The 21,268-nt window shown below is 45.5% G+C and overlaps 1 protein-coding gene across 1 annotated transcript; it reads left to right on the plus strand.

Annotated features, from left to right (window-relative positions):
- The first annotated feature begins 1,764 nt into the window (after nt 1-1,764).
- LOC141077966 (uncharacterized) lies at nt 1,765-7,951 on the plus strand. Its single transcript, XM_073564748.1, has 6 exons — nt 1,765-1,986; nt 2,069-2,192; nt 2,276-2,373; nt 2,572-2,662; nt 6,562-7,317; nt 7,468-7,951. The coding sequence occupies exons 1-6, from the start codon at nt 1,765-1,767 to the stop codon at nt 7,824-7,826; spliced, it is 1,650 nt and encodes a 549-aa protein (XP_073420849.1). The 3' UTR covers nt 7,827-7,951.
- The last annotated feature ends 13,317 nt before the right edge of the window (nt 7,952-21,268 follow it).

Consider the following 21,268-nt stretch of genomic DNA (forward strand, 5'->3'; position numbering starts at 1 on the left):
GTCATCTTAGAGGTTCATCCCGCTGGTGCTCAATATTTAATAGGGTCTTACTATTAAACTTAATGAAAAGTTTGGTGAATTTCTTTGAGCTGTTATTACTAGAGATGAGCGAATATCGTCGGAGAAGTTGTTATTGGCTAATATCGCTAACCGAATAGCTGCATCGGGACCACGGATCCCTGGAGCGCTCCCGATAATCAGCTGCATGTGTCGCTCTCCTTGCAGGTGCTGTGACTATCACACAGCGCGACACACGCAGCTGATTATCGGGAGCGCTCCAGCACCCTGAGTCCTGCACACACTGAGGCCCCTGATCATGTGACCCCTAACTCCTCCCCTCCTGTGACCTCATCACAGGTCCTGTGCACAGAGCAGTCATATATTTGGCGGACACTCCTGGATCTTCTGCTTTATGGGCCGGTTCCTCCTGTGAGTCCTATTAACCCTTTCGCTCCCTGTATTCTCCTTTCTGACCAGGACAATATCTGAATTCGGACAGTGTAACAGGGATTTAAGCAATGTGGAAGGAAAAAATGACAATTTTACTTTTTTTTACTCACAAAAATGTGACTTTAGCCCCAAAATTGGCAGCGTAACAGCGTAACATCCAGGAGATGTGGAGGGCGCCGTATGAGGGCAACAACCCAGCAGCAGGACCGCTACCTCCACCTTTGTGCAAGGAGGAACAGGAGGAGCACTGCCAGAGCCCTGCAAAATGATCTTCAGCAGGCCACAAATGTTCATGTGTCTGCACAAACGGTTAGAAACTGACTCCATGAGGATGGTCTGAGGGCCCGACGTCCACAGATGGGGGTTGTGCTCAAAGCCCAACACCGTACAGGACGCTTGGCATTTGCCACAGAACACCAGGATTGGCAAATTTGCCACTGGCGCCCTGTGCTCTTCACAGATGAAAGCAGGTTCACACTGAGCACATGTGACAGCCGTGACACAGTCTGGAGACGCCGTGGAGAGCGATCTGCTGCCTTCAACATCCTTCCGCATGACCGGTTTGGCAGTGGGTCAGTAATGGTGTGGGGTGGCATTTCTTTGGAGGGCCACATGATGTTGGGCTGTGAGCACAACCCCCATGGAGACAAAATTGTGCCTTTACCTGTAGATAAATTCCCAGTGGGGTGCAATTTCCAAAATGCAATAACTTAAGTGGGGAATTTATCCCTGTCAGTCCCTGTTATCTTGGCTGACCCTGGTCCCCAAAGACTCCTGCCCTTACAAGAGCAGTCCACAGCTGACCCTTAATGTCTAGCCAGCCCTGGACTGACCCTGGGTGCCTCCCGAAGCGTTTCTTCAAAGGTATGATTCATCAGGGGAATGGCACCTATCGGGAGAAACCTTGGCCAGCATGTCCTTCCATATGAAGCAAGAGGCAGTGGTAGACGTCAGGGAAGAAAACTAAATACTGTAAAATAATAAATCTCCTCATATGTTTCCCTTATTATCTCCAGTAATTGTATTATTACACAGGATTCTTATGATGTTACATTGGATCATCTTCTTCTCGTTCAGGTCTCTACAATATTGGATCCTCTCAGTGAAGATCTTCTACAAAAGAGAATTTTCCTGATTTCCCCATCAAGGATGGATATGGACAGAGACAAGATGGTGGAGAGGATGTTACACCTCACCCTAGAGATCCTCTTCTGTCTCACTGGAGAGGTGAGAGATTCTGATGACGTCACATTACATCATTCTTATCTATGGGAATAACAGATGGACAGAACTGGAGAGGTGAGGACTCTGGAAATGTCTGTAGTGAGATTTATTAATGTATCTCTCCATAACCAGGATTACACAGTGGTGAAGAAGACCTCTAGTGATCGCTGTCAGGACCCTGTGTCTGAGGGATGGGGAAGACCCCTGAGCCCAATCACGGGGCCTTCACCTCACCCCCTGATCCATGAGGACATCAATGACCAGAAGATCCTAGACCTCATCTACAAGATGATTGAGCTGCTGACTGGAGAGGTGACACTGCTGGGAATGCTGGGACATTATACAGTAACGCTATGAAGGGATCGGGGGATGACGGTATCATTGTATGTGTCAGGTTCCTATAAGGTGTCAGGATGTCGCTGTCTATTTCTCCATGGAAGAGTGGGAGTATTTAGAAGGACACAGAGATCTGTACAAGAACGTCATAATGGAGGTTCCCCAGCCCCTCACATCACCAGGTAATAGACAGGACTAAATACACACGGCCTATAATTATCTGTATGTAGAGAATGAATTCAGTCCCTGTATGTGTTTCCTCCAGATCTATCCAGTAAGAGGATAACACCAGAGAGATGTCCCTGTCCTCTTCTTCCACAGGACTGTAACCAAGAAGATCCCAGTGCTCCTCAGGATCATCAGGTAGATGGAGAGAAGGTGTCAGGAGATCTCCCCTATGATGTGTAGATGGCTGTTAAGGTCTTGTGCTCAGTCTTGTTTTATCCACCAGTATTATATGTTTTATACTTGTGTAATGAGAACGGTGGAGATGGAAGGATTAGAGCTGATCATAGATGGGACTTCTCCATCTGTCTGTGACTTTTACAATATTTGTTTCAGGGTGAAGATCTGACCCATATTAATACTACAGAGACATATGTGAGGGGTGATGAGTGGTGTAAAGAGGAGATTCCCACATATGACTACCCAGGTGAGTAGTAACCACTAAATGCAGAGAAGTCACAGATTCCTCTCCGTCACCGGCTGTGGCTGCTTTATCGGTGGTGTAGTCCGGCCGTATTACCATGATCACCATTTTGCCTCTAGACCGCAACATTCTCCCCCACCCAAAACTGTTCAAATGACTTTGGGCATTGAAAGCTCTTTTCATTAGAACTTATGGCCAGGAGGATCCACCTACCCCCTGAGATTAGAAGACGCTGACCGTTACCTGCCCAGATCTGTAACTATAAAGCCAAATGACAGCGTACGTAGAATGTGCTGACAGGTTAGAAAATCAGTTGGAGAAAAATCTTATGCTGGGCCTGTAAGAGAAAGCGGAGGGTAATGAAGCTGTTGGCTTCCTAGATCCCTGAGATCTTATCGGATGACTCTTCTCTCCATTCTGTGCTGCTGAATGTCTCATGGTCCCTACAAGACCAGGTCCAGTCTTTCTGGCCAAACTTCCCTTTTATGATCGACACCAGTAAATGTGCAGTGAGGCCAAGTGTGAATTTCTGTACAATAACAGCAGAATTTCCCTTTATCCTGACTTTTCAATTTGTGTTAAAACTACTGAATTTTTTGGACTATAAGACACAATGTTTTCCTTCAAAAATGTGGAGGAAAATGGAGGTTGCATCGTAGTCCGGATGTACCGGCTCTGGCTGTGGTGGGGGAACGGCATCGGCGGAGCAGCAGGTCACAGGAGGCTGAAGCCGGTGGCTGCGGCTAACTTCTGTTCCTGCTGGTAAAGAGAAATGAATATTCACTGCATTACACACCCATGGGCTTGGAGGGCAATGAATATTCATTTCTCTTTAATAATAGTATCTTGATATGATTAGCCTCCAACCCCGGTCCTGGTATGCAGGGCCCCATCCTTATAATTGGCCCACACCGCCATCCACATTCTGGTATGCATGGTCCCATCAGAAAACGTTAAAAAAGAAACCATCACACTTACCTATCCTTGCGCTCCCTCGCAGCGTCCTGCTCCGGTGCCAGCAACTGCTATATGCTTGTAAGCAGCACATGCCAGGGACGTCACGCACTGCTCACAAGCAGAGCACAGCTGCCAGGACTGTGCACACAAAGGGCAGTGAGTATTCTTTGCTCTTCAGTAGCGCGCAGTGTCAGCCACCGGCTTCCTGCTGCTACCGGCAGTGACGTGTGCCGCTACTTAAGAGAAATGAATATTCATGAATACTCACTGTTCTCAGAGCTGCTTACAAGCATAAAGCAGTTGCTGGCACCGGAGCAGGACGCTGCAAGGGAGCACCGGGTAGGTAAGTGTAATGGTTTGTTTTTTTAATGGATGGGGTCCTGCATACCAGGATAAGGATGGGGACCCAGTATACCAGGACAGGGATGAGGTGGCATGCATGCCAGGATAGGGATGAGGGATCCATGCATACCAGGGTAGGGATGAGGGATCCATGCATACCAGGATAGGGATGAGGGATCTATGTATACCAAGATAGGGATGAGGGATCCATGTATACCAGGGTAGGGATGAGGAATCCATGTATACCAGGATAGGGATGAGGGATCCATGCATACCAGGGTAGGGATGAGGGATCCATGTATACCAGGATAGGGATGAGGGATCCATGCATACCAGAATAGGGATAAGGTATCTATGTATACCAGGGTAGGGATGAGGGATCCATGCATACCAGGGTAGGAATGAGGGATCCATGCATACCAGGGTAGGGATGAGGGATCCATGCATACCAGGGTAGAGATGAGGGATCCATGTATACCAGGGTAGGGATGACGGATCCATGCATACCAGGGTAGGGATGAGGGATCCATGTATACCAGGGTAGGGATGAGGGATCCATGCATACCAGGATAGGGATGAGGTGCCATGTGTATCAGGATGAGGGTGAGGGATCCATGCATACCAGGGTAGGGATGAGGGATCTATGTATACCAAGATAGGGATGAGGGATCCATGCATACCAGGATAGGGATGAGGGATCTATGTATACCAAGATAGGGATGAGGGATCCATGTATACCAGGATAGGGATGAGGGATCCATGCATACCAGAATAGGGATGAGGTATCTATGTATACCAGGGTAGGGATGAGGGATCCATGCATACCAGGGTAGGAATGAGGGATCCATGCATACCAGGGTAGGGATGAGGGATCCATGCATACCAGGGTAGAGATGAGGGATCCATGTATACCAGGGTAGGGATGACGGATCCATGCATACTAGGGTAGGGATGAGGGATCCATGTATACCAGGGTAGGGATGAGGGATCCATGCATACCAGGATAGGGATGAGGTGCCATGTGTATCAGGATGAGGGTGAGGGATCCATGCATACCAGGGTAGGGATGAGGGGGCCATGTGTATCAGAATAGGGATGAGGGGACCATATATACCAGGATAGGGGATATTAAGTACAGAATTGACCACATTTTTTTGCTTCAGTTTTTTTCCCTAATTTTTTCCTCTAAAACCTAGGTGCATCTAATGGTCCAAAAAATATGGTAATTTTAAGGAGGATTGTGATAAACTACAGGACAAACATTATAATGATAATATTAAAATAATTGTTATTGAATAATAATAAATAAAAACTGAATTAATATGCAGCTGGATCAAACTGGAGCACGTATGGAAAATATATGAAAAATGTATTACAGTAAATAAAGCCACAATATTCACAATAGAATAGAAAAATCCTAATGCACACTGTCAGTATAAAAGCACATTGTTAATATAGAGTGAATCAAATATAAAAAAAATATATATGAAATCACAAAAACGGAAAGTGCTGCATTGTGCAAATGTGAAGAGTGTTATAACCAAAGTGCTCTAGTGCCAAAGGTGCTATACAGAAACCAGCGCCACAATCACTGTGTGATAAAGTGCTCATAGTGCAGACACATCATGGGGCATATAACTACAATGTGCCTGTAATAAGTATCCGGTACAAAGTGTCTTATAGACACCTCTCCATTACTAATCCATGGTCTTGATGTCACCTGACAATACAAGGGTGACATCAACCCCACAAATATGAACCCCATTTGCCATCACTACAGCGCTAGAATTCTAATAGATGTCCCTTTTCTGGGCAGCTGCGGGCTGCTATTTTTCGGCAGGGGGTCAATATCCATGGCCCCTTACAAGCCTGAGAATACCAGCCCCCAGTTATCAGCTTTAGCAAGGCTGGTTGTCAACAATGGGGGGACCCCACATGGTTTTTTAAATTATTTATTTAAATAATTTAAAAAAAACAGTGTGGGGACCCCTCTATTCTTGATAACCAGCCTTGCTGAAGCTGACAGCTGAGGATTGCAGCCCCCAGTTGTGATCTGGACCCATGGAAGCGTGTTTAACGCAAAACGGCAGTAGTCCTGTTTCTTGCCTGCATGCCTGCACTTATCCTGCCCTCACAAACCTTGTCCATGTTTGCTTTTCTGAAATAAAGGAGGTTTTTTATGATACGGTAAATGGAGTGTGCTGCTTTTTTCCTTATTTTTTGGTTTATAGAAACCTTGTTGCTTTTCAGCATCCTTTGAGCCACTAATAGTGTGGGAACCTCTATTTTTCCATTGACAGATGATGGACCTGAGTGGGGACTTGGTTTTTGTGAGATGAGAATTGGTATTATTTTCACCTACATAACATTGATTGGTTTCTTTTTATTCGATATTTGGGAGGCAGAATGAACAAACAGTTGAACACCGCACACTACTGGTTCATCCAACAAGGTTTTCTATTAGACTGTGAACTGTCATTGTCTTGGTAAATAATTAAAGTTTTTTACATAGCTTGCCGTTTTTATGGACAGTTTAAGTAGAAATGTTCAAAAATATAAAACTCAAGGATATTTTATTAAAAAGTAATAGTTTATTATCTTAGCAGATGACTGTACCAGGAGATCAGAGGGACAGCTGACATCTTCAATTTTTAAATCAGATGATCTTGAGATCCTACAAGATACAATGGAAGTGACTCCAGATATAGCATCATCCATTCACAGCAAAGATCTGTCATCTGATCCTATGAAACAGGTCCCATCTTCTGATTCATTACCAACTATAAAAGAAAATCAACGTTACAAAAGAGGCATTAAAAAACAATCTGCTTCTAAAGCAAATCAGTCATTTTCATGTTCAGAATGTGGGAAATATTTTATACGGAAATCACATTTTGTTAACCACCAGAGAACTCACACAGGGGAGAAACCTTTTTCATGTTCGGAATGTGGGAAATATTTTGCACATAAATCAAATTTTGTTACCCATCAGAGAACTCACACAGGGGAGAAGCCGTTTTTCTGTTCAGAATGTGGGAAATATTTTGCACAGAAATCAAATTTTGTTTCCCACCAGAGAACTCACACAGGGGAGAAGCCTTTTTCCTGTTCAGAATGTGGGAAATGTTTTGCACATAAATCAGAATTGGTTATTCACCATAGAGCTCACACAGGGGAGAAGCCGTTTTTCTGTTCAGAATGTGGGAAATATTTTGCACAGAAATCAAATTTTGTTAAGCACCAGAGAACTCACACAGGGGAGAAGCCATTTTTCTGTTCAGAATGTGGGAAATATTTTGCACAGAAATCAAATTTTGTTACCCACCAGAGAACTCACACAGGGAAGAAGCCTTTTCCATGTTCAGAATGTGAGAAATATTTTAGCAATAAATCAGATTGTGTTAGGCACCAGAGAACTCACACAGGGGAGAAGCCTTTTTCATGTTTAGAATGTGGGAAATGTTTTGCACATAAATCAAAATTAGTTACCCACCATTGAACTCACACAGGGGAGAAGCCTTTTTCCTGTTCAGAATGTGGGAAATCTTTTGCACAAAAATCACAATTGGTTACCCACAAAAGAACTCACACAGGGGAGAAGCCTTTTTCATGTTCAGAATGTGGGAAATGTTTTAACAATCAATTACATTGTGTCAAGCACCAGAGAATCCACACAGGGGAGAATCTTTTTTCATGTTCAGAATGTGGGAAATGTTTTGCACATAAATCACATTTTGTTATGCACCAAAGAACTCACACAGGGGAGAAGCCTTTTTCATGTTCTGAATGTGGGAAATGTTTTAGCAAGAAATCAAATTGTGTTAAGCACCAGAGAACTTACACAGGAAAGAAGCTTTTTTCCTGTTAATATGGGAAATGTTTTACTTGGAAATCAACTGTTAATAAACATCAGAGATGTCACATAGGGGAGAAGCCTTTTTTATGTTCATAATGTTGGAATAGTTTTTACCAAAATTGAATCTTCATAAATGAGTTGTCTCTTGTCATTCCTCATGTTTGCTGACAAAAGGATAAAACTAAACTTTATTAATTCCAAATGTAAAACTATACCCATAATTCATCCCCTGAAGGTTAGTCAGAAAGTGACTAATAGAAAAAACATATACCACACATCTCAGTACATAGGGTGAGGTGAAGTTTACACACTCACTCTCATTTCTATGGGTTTCATCGTCCTCACTAAAGACGACTCATCAAGAGAATATTTAATACTGACCTATAGTCAAGTGAGACTAAACGAAAAAAAAACTAAAATCATGTATCATGTTATTCGAAACTGTCAGAAAACTAGCCCCATATTGGCAGATCCCAGACCTCAAACTATATACTTCGGAAGCTTATAAGCCACTCCAGTGTCAGGAATAGATAGTATGAATTTGAATTTACCAAATGGCTGCAATGAAACAAAGAGTGAAAAATATAAAGGGGTCTGAATACTTTCCATACCCACTGTATCAGTAAAAATAACTCCTCTTTATTAGGTAAAGAATAAAAAAATTGCGCCATTTTCCGATACTCGGTGTGTCTCCATTTTTCATGATCTCGAGTTGGGTGAAGGTTTATTTTTTGTGTGCCGAGCTGACGTTATTAATGGAGACCATTTTGGTGCAGATACGATCTTTTGATCACCCTTTATTCCATTTTAATGCAATGTTGTGGCAACCAAAAAAAGGAATTTTGGCATTTTGACATTTTTTCTCGTTACACCATTTAGCGATCGGCTTAATTCTTTTTTATATTGATAGATTGGGCGATTCTGAACGCCGCTATAACAAATATGTGTATGTTTGATTTTTTTTATTGTTTTATTTTGAAAAGGGGGTGATTTGAACTTTTATTTTTTTTATATTTTTAGAAACATTTTTTTTACTTTTGGCATTGTGAAGACATACAGCATTGTATCTTAATTTACCAGATGACTATTTTTTGCAAACGAATAATAATAGAATGTTATCTGTATGTTGGCTTTAAATTTAAGTGTTTATTTTTAGTTGGTCAAAAAAACAGACTTGTTTGTGTAAGCCTGGAATATTGACTTTTATTGTGCGCTTATCCTTGATCACTGGTGATGATTGCTGATATGCTAATTATGCATTGTGTTATGGAGTCAGTTTGTTGACTTCTAAAGCAGAGAGGGAAAAACTATGCAAATAGTTTAAATAATCAAGTAATGCTATAATAATCTCATCTCCATTCTTACCCTTTATGTAAATACTGAATGAGGGACACTTTTTAAGTCTAAAAATAGGTTACATGCCTCTGTATAAAGAGACTGAGAGAGAAACAGCCAGAGAGATTCTGCCAAGACATCTATACATCCAAAGGACAAGAGACAGGACAGCAGCCACAACATCATCACAAGGGACACGGATCTATCATTCTATAGGAAACATCCTAGGGGTTTTCAGCCTCGGTTGGAAAAATACAGATCTGCTCCATTGACCATCACTGAACCATGGATACGTTTGGAAAAGCCAGATTGTGATCTTTGGATAAACTGGCCTTGTACCTTGTATGGACTCAATGGACTGTCATCTTCCTACACTTGTTGTTACCTCCTCTGTGTGCATGCCACAGGTGGGTAGTCGACCCTGGAAGATGAAGTCAGGTTGTGATCCTCTGATCAACTGGCCTTGTGTGGACTGTGATCTTCCTACACTTGTCGTTAGCTCCTCTCTGTGTGTGTGCCACAGGTAGTGATCCTGGAAGATCTGTAGTCACAGCAGCTATTATCCTGGCGGGTCAGTGGAAGGGTGAGACTCTGTAATGTGCCCCATCTTGGGTATTTTTCTGGGACTGTTGTATGTGTTAGCATACAAAGAAATGAACTGCACCACAGGGAAATCACGGCCGCCACATGTGCTCGGTGCGATACTGCTCAGTGAGCCATGATGAGCTCATGTAACCGGACACTTCGGGTGCACATCAAGTAAAGAAAGTGAGGATCTGTAGAGAAAACGGCCGCCGTCACTCGCATACTCCATCTCCCATTCTCCCTGAGGACATGCTGTGAACTGCTTGATCAATAAAGAATGGACTTTTTACACTGGTGAGTGCCACCTCATTTTTTTTGTGTTCTATGTGTTATCTGCCTGTTCTGTGGTACAATAAAGCATGGCCACACTGTTTTACCCTCACCCTGTGTTGTCTGAGTAGCGTTTTGTCCATCTTAAAAGGAGAGCGGGAGTTCGGCAGGTGGCGGTTTTGCCTAGCGGGCGGCGCTCACAGCATTCCGGCAGTGACAAGCATAGAGGTCTGCTGAAGACCTCTAGTTGTCATGCCAACCCATCGGTGACCCATGATCATGTGACGGGGTCACCGATGGGCGGGATTTCTGGCATCCTTGCTGGAAGTGAGCATTAAATGCCGCTGTTAGGGTCAAATGGCAGCTGTTCAATACAGCTGACGTGTGCTGTAAAAGATGTAAGCTCACCGCCGGAGCCCACATCAAAGGGAGGAAGTACATTTACACCCGATGTCGGAAAGAGTTAAAAGGGATTGTTTTTACAGAGACAGAAGTGGTAATCAATCATGTATACATACAAATAATTACAGAAATACACAGCTTCTAATGGTAAATAGTATGTAGGTAAGACCAGAAAATATAGTTTGTGTAAACCATGTGTAGATATAAAAATTCAGGCAAATGTAGCGCCATCTAGTGGCCATGTGCAAAAGTGCCATCATAGAGTAACATGTATCCTAAGAGAGCGTCACTATCAAGGTGGAGATGAGATAAGTGCACCGTATTTATTAAGTGTAAGATAAATCCATACATAGATGTATTGGCAACAAAAATCCCTTGGACATAAGTGGCGTAATGGAGATGGGGAAGAGCAACCCAAACACCAGCGCCAATTGCACAAGCTCAAAATACACTGTGAAAACCAGGAGACAGAATAAGAGCATGCGATAAATAGCATATAAAAGAGTCACATTTTATTAGAATAAAGTACTACAGATAATACACATGTAACAATGTGCTAGTCTGACAGAATAGACGGTATCAACCCAGAATACCCTACTCCTCCTTCACCTCTTGATATTTAATCTTGGACTTACTGTTTGGGCGCTTCTATGATACTATTACTTGCAGGACATGGGCCCATATGGGGATGCAGCACACTGGGGCTACCTTTCCACCTTGGTGGAGGAGTAGGGTATTTTGGGTTGATGCCGTCTATTTTCTCTGACTAGCACATTGTTACATGTGTATTATCTGTAGTACTTTATTCTAATAAAATGTGACTATTTCATATGCCATTTATCGCATGCTCTTATTCTTTCTCCCGGTTTTCATACATATATATAAACGGATTGTAGATTTATCACTGGATATCAGTGTATAAGGGGAATAGATCCTGTGCACTTATAGATGAATAGCTTATATAATGAGAGGACACTAGAGTTGAGCGACTTTTGTTTTTTTAGAGTCGCGTTTCGTTTCGTGAAACCCGACTTTTCCAAAAGTCGGGTCGAGCAAGATCGTCCGATTATAGGGAAAAGTCGGGGTCGTCCCGAAACACGAAACCCAATGTAAGTCAATGGGGAATAAAAGTCGGCAGTGAGAGGAGGACAGGAAACACACCTACAGTGCCCATTTGAATGCCAAAAGCATCAATTCTTCTTACTTAAGCTTGTTAACCCTAATTAACTTCATAATACAAGTTACGCACTGAAAAATGGGGGTTATTTGGCTAAAGTTGTGGGGGGGAGGGCTGGCTGCAGGTTTTCATGTGCCCTGGGCGAAAGAGCGCCCCTTTAACACATACCACAACTCATCATGCTCCGATACGGCAGAGAAATAGCGGTATAGTACAATGAAAAATACCTCACTTTTTACATCTCATGACGAGGCCCATCTATTTCTCCATACAGAATCATTGGTCCCATATAATGTTTGAAACAGTATATGATGAGCTCCACATAATGCTACAGTATATGTTGGTCCCCATGGATGAAGCTCCACTGTCTTATGGGCCCAAATAATGCTCCAAACATAATGGGCCCCATTTCTAATGCTCTAGTGTATAATGGGCCCTGTAAATGCTGCTCCAGTGTCTGATGTCCACCTTTGGAATGTTCCAGTGTATGGTGGGCCCCATCTATCATTCTCCAGAGTAACGTGCTCCCCAAAAATTGCTGTCCCAACATTGATAACAATCAAATAAGTCTCCTCGCTAGGGAATCCCTGTACTTCTCTGGATTCCTCGTCGTCCCCATCTTCCATCTCACTGCACAGTATTTCAACTTTGCAAGTGCTGTGATCCTGGGCAAGCAGGGGGGCCCACTCGTTGGCGACGGCACTGGCACAGGGCCCCTGATAGTATGGTGGTGTGTCTGATGGCGGGTGGGCCGAACCTGCACTTTCATCTGCAGCTTCCTCTTTGTCACCGTGTAAGATGGAACTGTATATGGGAAGGGTAACCTGAGTTTCATCAGGGTCAGATTCAGGTTGTGTAGCGTGCGAGGGGAATGTAGTGGTCTGGGTCAATGTACCAGCAGATTCATCGAGCAGTGGCTGGGCATCAGTGCACTTGTGTCGCCCCCAGGAGTACGGTCGCCACAGTGGCATTACCTTCTTCCTAGGGAGTGTGATGTCATGCTTGGGAGCAACGAACGATCTCTCTAGCAGGTTAACTGATTGGGCGGCGTTATTCCCACGAGTCATGACCCTCCAAACAGCGTTCATGAAGGCAAAGTGTTTGTTTTACGTGGGGAGTATGGTTGCAAAGCTGAACCTTAAAGGAATGTCCAGAAGGGCACCACCAGGAGTGGAGCCTACGGTTAAATTCTCTTGGGAAACCTCAACCATGCCAGCTACAGAACAGATGCACACATTGCAAGCTTAATTCCGTTAACGAACGAGACTCCGTCATGCCCCGCGGTCCGAGTCCGGCTTACTAGAGGGACACGTGAGGCTCTGGCACATGAGATTGGCCAATAACTGGTGTGTCATGCCCTTACATGTCCGTGGCTGCATGTGCGCTACACTGAAAAGGCCAGCGTTTGTCACTTACAGGTGCAGATAACCCGCTGAACAACGTTAGTGATGGGGATCACTGATTACAATTATTACCCGCGAACAATGATTTCCCTGTAAGTGCAGGTCAACCGCAGTTCCGGAATTAGGCCTAACCGTCATTCCTGAAAAAATGAAAAACTTACGTGTGCAAACCACAGGTGCTGTAGCTTGCTTAACAGCTCGCCAGCCGTTCTCACGCCCAGTATGGATTACACGTGATTGCACAAAGGTGAGAAAGGGTACCGTATCCCCAGATAACATGTATGCATAGCGTACACATTCAAAATATATGTCTATACATCAGGAGGCAGGCTCAGACGGTGTTAGGCCCAGTATGGATTGCACGTGATTGCACAAAGGTTAGAAAGGGTACCGTATCCCCAGATAACATGTATGGATAGCGAACACATTCAAAATATATGTCTATACATCAGGAGGCAGGCTCAGACGGTGTTAGGCCCAGTATGGATTGCACGTGATTGCACAAAGGTTAGAAAGGGTACCGTATCCCCAGATAACATGTATGGATAGCGTACACATTCAAAATATATGTCTATACATCAGGAGGCAGGCTCAGACGGTGTTAGGCCCAGTATGGTTTGCACGTGATTGCACAAAGGTTAGAAAGGGTACCGTATCCCCGGATAACATGTATGGATAGCGTACACATTCAAAATATATGTCTATACATCAGGAGGCAGGCTCAGACGGTGTTAGGCCCAGTATGGATTGCACGTGATTGCACAAAGGTGAGAAAGGGTACCGTATACCCAGATAACATGTATGGATAGCGAACACATTCAAAATATATGTCTATACATCAGGAGGCAGGCTCAGACGGTGTTAGGCCGAGTATGGATTGCACGTGATTGCACAAAGGTTAGAAAGGGTACCGTATCCCCGGATAACATGTATGGATAGCGTACACATTCAAAATATATGTCTATAAATCAGGAGGCAGGCTCAGACGGTGTTAGGCCCAGTATGGATTGCACGTGATTGCACAAAGGTGAGAAAGGGTACCGTATCCCCAGATAACATGTATGGATAGCGTACACATTCAAAATATATGTCTATACATCAGGAGGCAGGCTCAGACGGTGTTAGGCCCAGTATGGATTGCACGTGATTGCACAAAGGTTAGAAAGGGTACCGTATTCCCAGATAACATGTATGGATAGCGTACACATTCAAAATATATGTCTATACATCAGGAGGCAGGCTCAGATGGTGTTAGGCCCAGTATGGATTGCACGTGATTGCACAAAGGTTAGAAAGGGTAGCATATCCCCAGATAACATGTATGGATAGCGCACACATTCAAAATATATGTCTATACATCAGGAGGCAGGCTCAGATGGTGTTAGGCCCAGTATGGATTGCACGTGATTGCACAAAGGTGAGAAAGGGTACCGTATCCCCGGATAACATGTATGGATAGCGTACACATTCAAAATATATGTCTATACATCAGGAGGCAGGCTCAGACGGTGTTAGGGCCAGTATGGATTGCACGTGATTGCACAAAGGTTAGAAAGGGTACCGTATCCCCAGATAACATGTATGGATAGTGTACACATTTAAAATATATGTCTATACATCAGGAGGCAGGCTCAGACGGTGTTAGGCCCAGTATGGATTGCACGTGATTGCACAAAGGTTAGAAAGGGTACCGTATCCCCGGATAACATGTATGGATAGCGTACACATTCAAAATATATGTCTATACATCAGGAGGTAGGCTCAGATGGTGTTAGGCCCAGTATGGATTGTACGTGATTGCACAAAGGTTAGAAAGGGTACCGTATCCCCAGATAACATGTATGGATAGCGTACACATTCAAAATATATGTCTATACATCAGGAGGCAGGCTCAGACGGTGTTAGGCCCAGTATGGATTGCACGTGATTGCAAAAAGGTTAGAAAGGGTACCGTATCCCCGGATAACATGTATGGATAGCGTACACACTCAAAATATATGTCTATACATCAGGAGGCAGGCTCAGACGGTGTTAGGCCCAGTATGGATTGCACGTGATTGCACAAAGGTTAGAAAGGGTACCGTATCCCCAGATAACATGTATGGATAGCGTACACATTCAAAATATATGTCTATACATCAGGAGGCAGGCTCAGATGGTGTTAGGCCCAGTATGGATTGCACGTGATTGTACAAAGGTTAGAAAGGGTACCGTATCCCCGGATAACATGTATGGATAGCGTACACATTCAAAATATATGTCTATACATCAGGAGGCAGGCTCAGACGGTGTTAGGCCCAGTATGGATTGCACATGATTGCACAAAGGTTAGAAAGGGTACCGTATCCCCGGATAACATGTATGGATAGCGTACACATTCAAAATATTTGTCTATACATCAGGAGGCAGGCTCAGACGGTGTTAGGCCCAGTATGGATTGCATGTGATTGCACAAAGGTTAGAAAGGGTACCGTATCCCCAGATAACATGTATGGATAGCGTACACATTCAAAATATATGTCTATACATCAGGAGGCAGGCTCAAACGGTGTCAGGCACAGTATGGATTTGACGGCCCAGACTACACAGCGGAGGAGCAGGGAGAGGTAAAGATTGCAAATGCTGGGGCCCTGCCCAAGCAAGGGGGGCCCACTCGTGGGCGTCGGTACTGGCACTGGGCCCCTCATAGTACGGCGGTGTGTCTGACGGCGGGTGTGCACCACCACCGTCAGAGACACTTGATTGCACTATGAGGGACCCTGTGCCAGTGCCCGCGCCCAAGAGTCGGCTTACCCACCTGTCCAGGGCAACGGCACTCGCACGGTGTCGTGCGCTAGGTGGTGACCCCGGCCATGGACAGGCAGCACAGTTAGGGAGTTTTAGAAAGTGGCATATGTTGATGTTGGACATTCAGCTGATGCAAAAGGTGAAATAGGTCAAGTCCCAGGAAGAGGTGGACCAAAGCAAGCCATTTTTCTGTCACCCTATGTGTCATCAGGGGAAGGTGGGACAAAATCCTTGGAAACCCATGCGTGGTTCATTTTAATGAAGGTTAGATCATCCACATTTTGGGTTGACAGACGGGTCCTTTTTTCTGTCAGGATTGATCCAGCTGCACTGAAGACTCGTTCCGATAGCACACTTACTGGGCAAGCGAGCTCCTGTAAGGCATATTGTGCCAATTCAGGCCAGGTGTCCAGTTTAGCGGCCCAATAGTCAAAGGGGAATGACCTGTGTGGGAGAACATCGATATGGGAGGAAAAGTAGTTTGTAACCATAGTTGACAACTGCTGTCTCCTGTCACTTTCCATCGATGCAGTATTACCAGTTGTGTGAGCGGTACTTGAAAAATCAGTCCACAACATTGTCATGAAACCCGTCTCCAACGCCACTTCTGCTGTGTGCACCACGAACACCTCTGCCAAGCTGACCCCGGCCCGTACGGCTCGTGTGAGAACCATCACTGCTGCTGTGTGCTGGGAATGCCTCAAGCAACTGATTTACCAGAGTTGCTTGTTTATTAGCCAATATTAGGTCAAGGTTCTCCTGTGGCATGATGTTTTGTAATTTGCCTTTATAGCGTGGGTCCAGGATGCTGGCCAACCAGTAGTCGACATCGTTCATCATTTTGGCAATGCGGGGGTCCCTTTTTAGGATCTGCAAGGCATAATCTGACATGTGGGCCAATGTTCCCGGTGTCAATGATGCACTGCGAGTGCTGGGTGGAGGAGCACTTTCTGGCAAATCCACATCCCTCCAGTCACGCACAAACCCTGTACCAGACCTTGCCACGCCAACATTTTCACTTGCCCCACGAGATGCATCCTCCTCCCCTAAGTAATCATCCCCATCATCCTCCTCCTCCTCCTCCTCCACCTCGTCCAGGAGAGGTCCCTGAGCAGACAATGGCTGAATGTCATCAAGGATTCCCTCCTCCTCTTCCTCCTCATCAACATTGGCTGCAGAAGCCTGCTCCTTAAGGTGTGTCAAAGTTTGCATGAGCAGACGCATTAGTGGGATGCTCATGCTTAGGATGGCGTCGTCTGCGCTTACCAGCCATGTGCATTCCTCAAAACACTGAAGGACTTTACAGAGGTCTTTCAGCTTCGACCACTGCACACCTGTCAACTCCATGTCTGCTCTCAAAGTGCCTGGCCGTGTATCCTCCCACAAATGCATTATGGCCTGCCTCTGCTCGCACAGCCGCTCCACCATGTGCAGGGTGGAGTTCCACCTTGTTGCAATGTCAATAATGAGGCGGTGGTTGGGAAGGTGGAGCAATCGCTGCAGCTTCTGCATACGAACGGAGTGTACAGGCGACCGGCGGATGTGCGCGCACAGTCTTCGCACCTTCTGGAGCAGGGCTGTTAACTCCGGATAATTTTTGAGGAAGCACTGCACCACCAGGTTCAAGGTGTGAGCCAAGCAAGGTATGTGGCTGAGTTTTGAAAGGGCTATGGCTGCCACAAAATTACGGCCGTTATCACTAACTACCTTGCCTGCCTCAAGATGTACACTGCCCAGCCATGACTCAGTTTGTCGCTTCAAGTACTCGGCCAGCACCTCGGCGGTGTGTCTGTCGCCCAAACACATCATCTGCAACACAGCCTGCTTACGCTTTCCACTAGCTGCTCGATAGGGGGACACCTCGTGTGCAACAGTGGCAGCTGCAGATGGAGTGCTCGTACGACTGCGCTCTGTGGACGAGCTTTCGCTTCTGGAGGAGGAGGAGGAGGGTCGAACGCCTACAGCCAACTGTTTCCTATACAGTGGGCTAGGCAGCACTGTCCCACCACCGCTGTCCCCTGTGGACCCTGCATCCACCACATTAACCCAGTGCGCAGTGATGGACATGTAACGGCCCTGGCCATGCCGACTGGACCATGCATCAGTTGTGAGGTGCACCTTTCCGCTCACTGACTGCTTGAGTGCATGGACAATGCGGTCTTTCACATGATGGTGGAGGGCTGGGATGGCTTTGCGAGAGAAGAAGTGGCGACTGGGTAGGTCATAGCGTGGTACTGCATAGGCCATGAGTTCGCGGAAAGCTGCGCTTTCCACCAACCGAAAGGGCATCATCTCAAACGAGATTAGTTTGGCAATGTGGGCATTCAAACCCAGTGTACGCGGATGAGAGACTGAGTACTTTCTTGACCTACTCATAGTGTCTGGGAGGGTGAGCTGGACTTGAGAGCTGCATATGGTGGAAGTAGCGGTGGACAGGGCGGACTGAGAGAGGGTTGATGATGGTGATGGAGTTGGTGTTCTTTTTGATGGCCTAGAATCAGTCTTTCGTTGATATAACAGTGGGATTCCCTGACTGCTGTGGCCTTGCAACGACACCTCAACATTTGCTGCTGTGCTAACCGGTGGGCTTACAGTGGGGGAAACAATGTAGCGTTGCTGACTACCTTCGTTGTGATCAGTTGCACATGTGGCACTTGAGGTTTGGTGTTGTGTCCACGCTTGCAAGTGCATGCTGGTTAAATGTCTAAGCATGCAACTGGTATTCAAATTTTTCAGATTTTTCCCTCGGCTAAAGGTCTTTACGCACTTCTTACAGATAACCTTGGCCTGATCATGAGGATTTTGTTCAAAAAAGTGCCACACTGCACTCTTCCTACTTTGGCAGACATTTTGCGGCCTAGCATGCTGTGATGTTTTGACCCTCTGGACAAGCTGTCCAGCAACTCTTTTGATTTTTGGAACCTGTCTTTGGAGTGCTCCGGGCCTGCCAGATAACAGCTGTTGCGATGTCGATGTCTTCTGTGGATGCTCCTCATCTGAGCTATTGGAAGCAGCACCCTCTTCCCCCAATGGATGCCAATCTGGGTCAACAACTGGGTCATCCATCACCTCCTCTTCAATGTCATGTGCACCTTCCTCTGTGTCACCGTGTATGGTGGTATAGTGTGCGGGAAGGGGCACCTGAGTCTCATCAGGGTCAGAATCTGGCTCTGCACACTGCGAGGACAATGTAGTGCTCTGAGTGAATGTACCAGCAGAATCATCCATCAGCGGCTGTGCATCAGTGCACTCCATGTCAGATTCATCTTGGCCTGGGTAATTCACCATTTGACTTGATAATCCAGGCATGGTATGTGAAAACAGCTCCATGGAGTAATCAGTAGTATGGCCTGCGTCATCCTTCAATCTTGGTTGGGGTGAAGGACACAAGGAAAGGTGTGGTTCATGAACATGAGCCTCCAATGACGACTCAGTGCTTTTACTTTTTACAACTGAAGAAGAGGAGGCGATAGAGCTGGAGGCTGAGTCAGCAATGTAAGACAAAACTTTTTCCTGATGCTCTGGCTTTAATAGCGGTTTGCCAACTCCTAGAAAACTAAGCCTTCGAAGCCTTATGGAGCCAGATGATGACGCAGGATCAACACCTCCTGCATTCGGTCCTATTTTGCTCTTGCCACTACCGTCAGATCCACCACCAACACCATCATTACCAGCTGCCAACCCCCGCCCAATTCCACGGCCTCTTCCACCAGCCTTCCTCATTTTTGGTAGAAATGTAGACAAAATCCAACAAACTATATAGTAATGTAAAACAAGGTACAAGGTGTCTATAGGACAGGGGAGATTTTGAATTTCTGCTCACACTAGTGGACACAGGACACTTTTGGATTGTGTGAGGCCCACTGAATATCTGAGCGCTATGTCACAGGCTCGATGGCACAGCTGTGACCAAAGTGACTAGAGGATAAGTGAGATTTTGAATTTCTGCAGACACTGGACACTTTTGGATTGTGTGAGGCCCACTGAATATCTGAGCGCTATGTCACAGGCTCGATGGCACAGCTGTGACCAAAGTGACTAGAGGATAAGTGAGATTTTGAATTTCTGCAGACACTTGTGGACACTGGACACTTTTGGATTGTGTGAGGCCCACTGAATATCTGAGCGCTATGTCACAGGCTCGATGGCACAGCTGTGACCAAAGTGACTAGAGGATAAGTGAGATTTTGAATTTCTGCTCACACTAGTGGACACTGGACACTTTTGGATTGTGTGAGGCCCACTGAATATCTGAGCGCTATGTCACAGGCTCGATGGCACAGCTGTGACCAAAGTGACTAGAGGATAAGTGAGATTTTGAATTTCTGCAGACACTGGACACTTTTGGATTGTGTGAGGCCCACTGAATATCTGAGCGCTATGTCACAGGCTCGATGGCACAGCTGTGACCAAAGTGACTAGAGGATAAGTGAGATTTTGAATTTCTGCAGACACTGGACACTTTTGGATTGTGTGAGGCCCACTGAATATCTGAGCGCTATGTCACAGGCTCGATGGCACAGCTGTGACCAAAGTGACTAGAGGATAAGTGAGATTTTGAATTTCTGCAGACACTTGTGGACACTGGACACTTTTGGATTGTGTGAGGCCCACTGAATATCTGAGCGCTATGTCACAGGCTCGATGGCACAGCTGTGACCAAAGTGACTAGAGGATAAGTGAGATTTTGAATTTCTGCTCACACTAGTGGACACTGGACACTTTTGGATTGTGTGAGGCCCACTGAATATCTGAGCGCTATGTCACAGGCTCGATGGCACAGCTGTGACCAAAGTGACTAGAGGATAAGGGAGATTTTGAATTTCTGCAGACACCTGTGGACACTGGACACTTTTGGATTGTGTGAGGCCCACTGAATATCTGAGCGCTATGTCACAGGCTCGATGGCACAGCTGTGACCAAAGTGACTAGAGGATAAGTGAGATTTTGAATTTCTGCAGACACTGGACAATTTTGGATTGTGTGAGGCACACTGAATATCTGAGCGCTATGTCACAGGCTCGATGGCACAGCTGTGACCAAAGTGACTAGAGGATAAGTGAGATTTTGAATTTCTGCAGACACTGGACACTTTTGGATTGTGTGAGGCCCACTGAATATCTGAGCGCTATGTCACAGGCTCGATGGCACAGCTGTGACCAAAGTGACTAGAGGATAAGTGAGATTTTGAATTTCTGCAGACACTTGTGGACACTGGACACTTTTGGATTGTGTGAGGCCCACTGAATATCTGAGCGCTATGTCACAGGCTCGATGGCACAGCTGTGACCAAAGTGACTAGAGGATAAGGGAGATTTTGAATTTCTGCAGACACTTGTGGACACTGGAGACTTTTGGATTGTGTGAGGCCCACTGAATATCTGAGCGCTATGTCACAGGCTTGATGGCACAGCTGTGACCAAAGTGACTAGAGGATAAGTGAGATTTTGAATTTCTGCAGACACTTGTGGACACTGGACACTTTTGGATTGTGT

Source organism: Dendrobates tinctorius, unplaced genomic scaffold (assembly GCF_039654945.1).
Source record: "Dendrobates tinctorius isolate UK_male_01 unplaced genomic scaffold, ASM3965494v1 ptg000485l, whole genome shotgun sequence".
Classification (NCBI taxonomy): Eukaryota; Metazoa; Chordata; class Amphibia; order Anura; family Dendrobatidae; genus Dendrobates; species Dendrobates tinctorius.

What these genes read in the sequence shown, in the direction of transcription:
- LOC141077966 (XM_073564748.1), top strand. Translation starts at nt 1,765, where the DNA reads ATGTCTGTAGTGAGATTTATTAATGTATCTCTCCATAACCAGGATTAC. An exon ending in GTGCTCCTCAGGATCATCAG is followed by an intron (nt 2,374 to 2,571) that starts GTAGATGGAGAG and finishes TATTTGTTTCAG; the next exon opens with GGTGAAGATCTGACCCATAT. An exon ending in AGGGAAGAAGCCTTTTCCAT is followed by an intron (nt 7,318 to 7,467) that starts GTTCAGAATGTG and finishes GAACTCACACAG; the next exon opens with GGGAGAAGCCTTTTTCCTGT.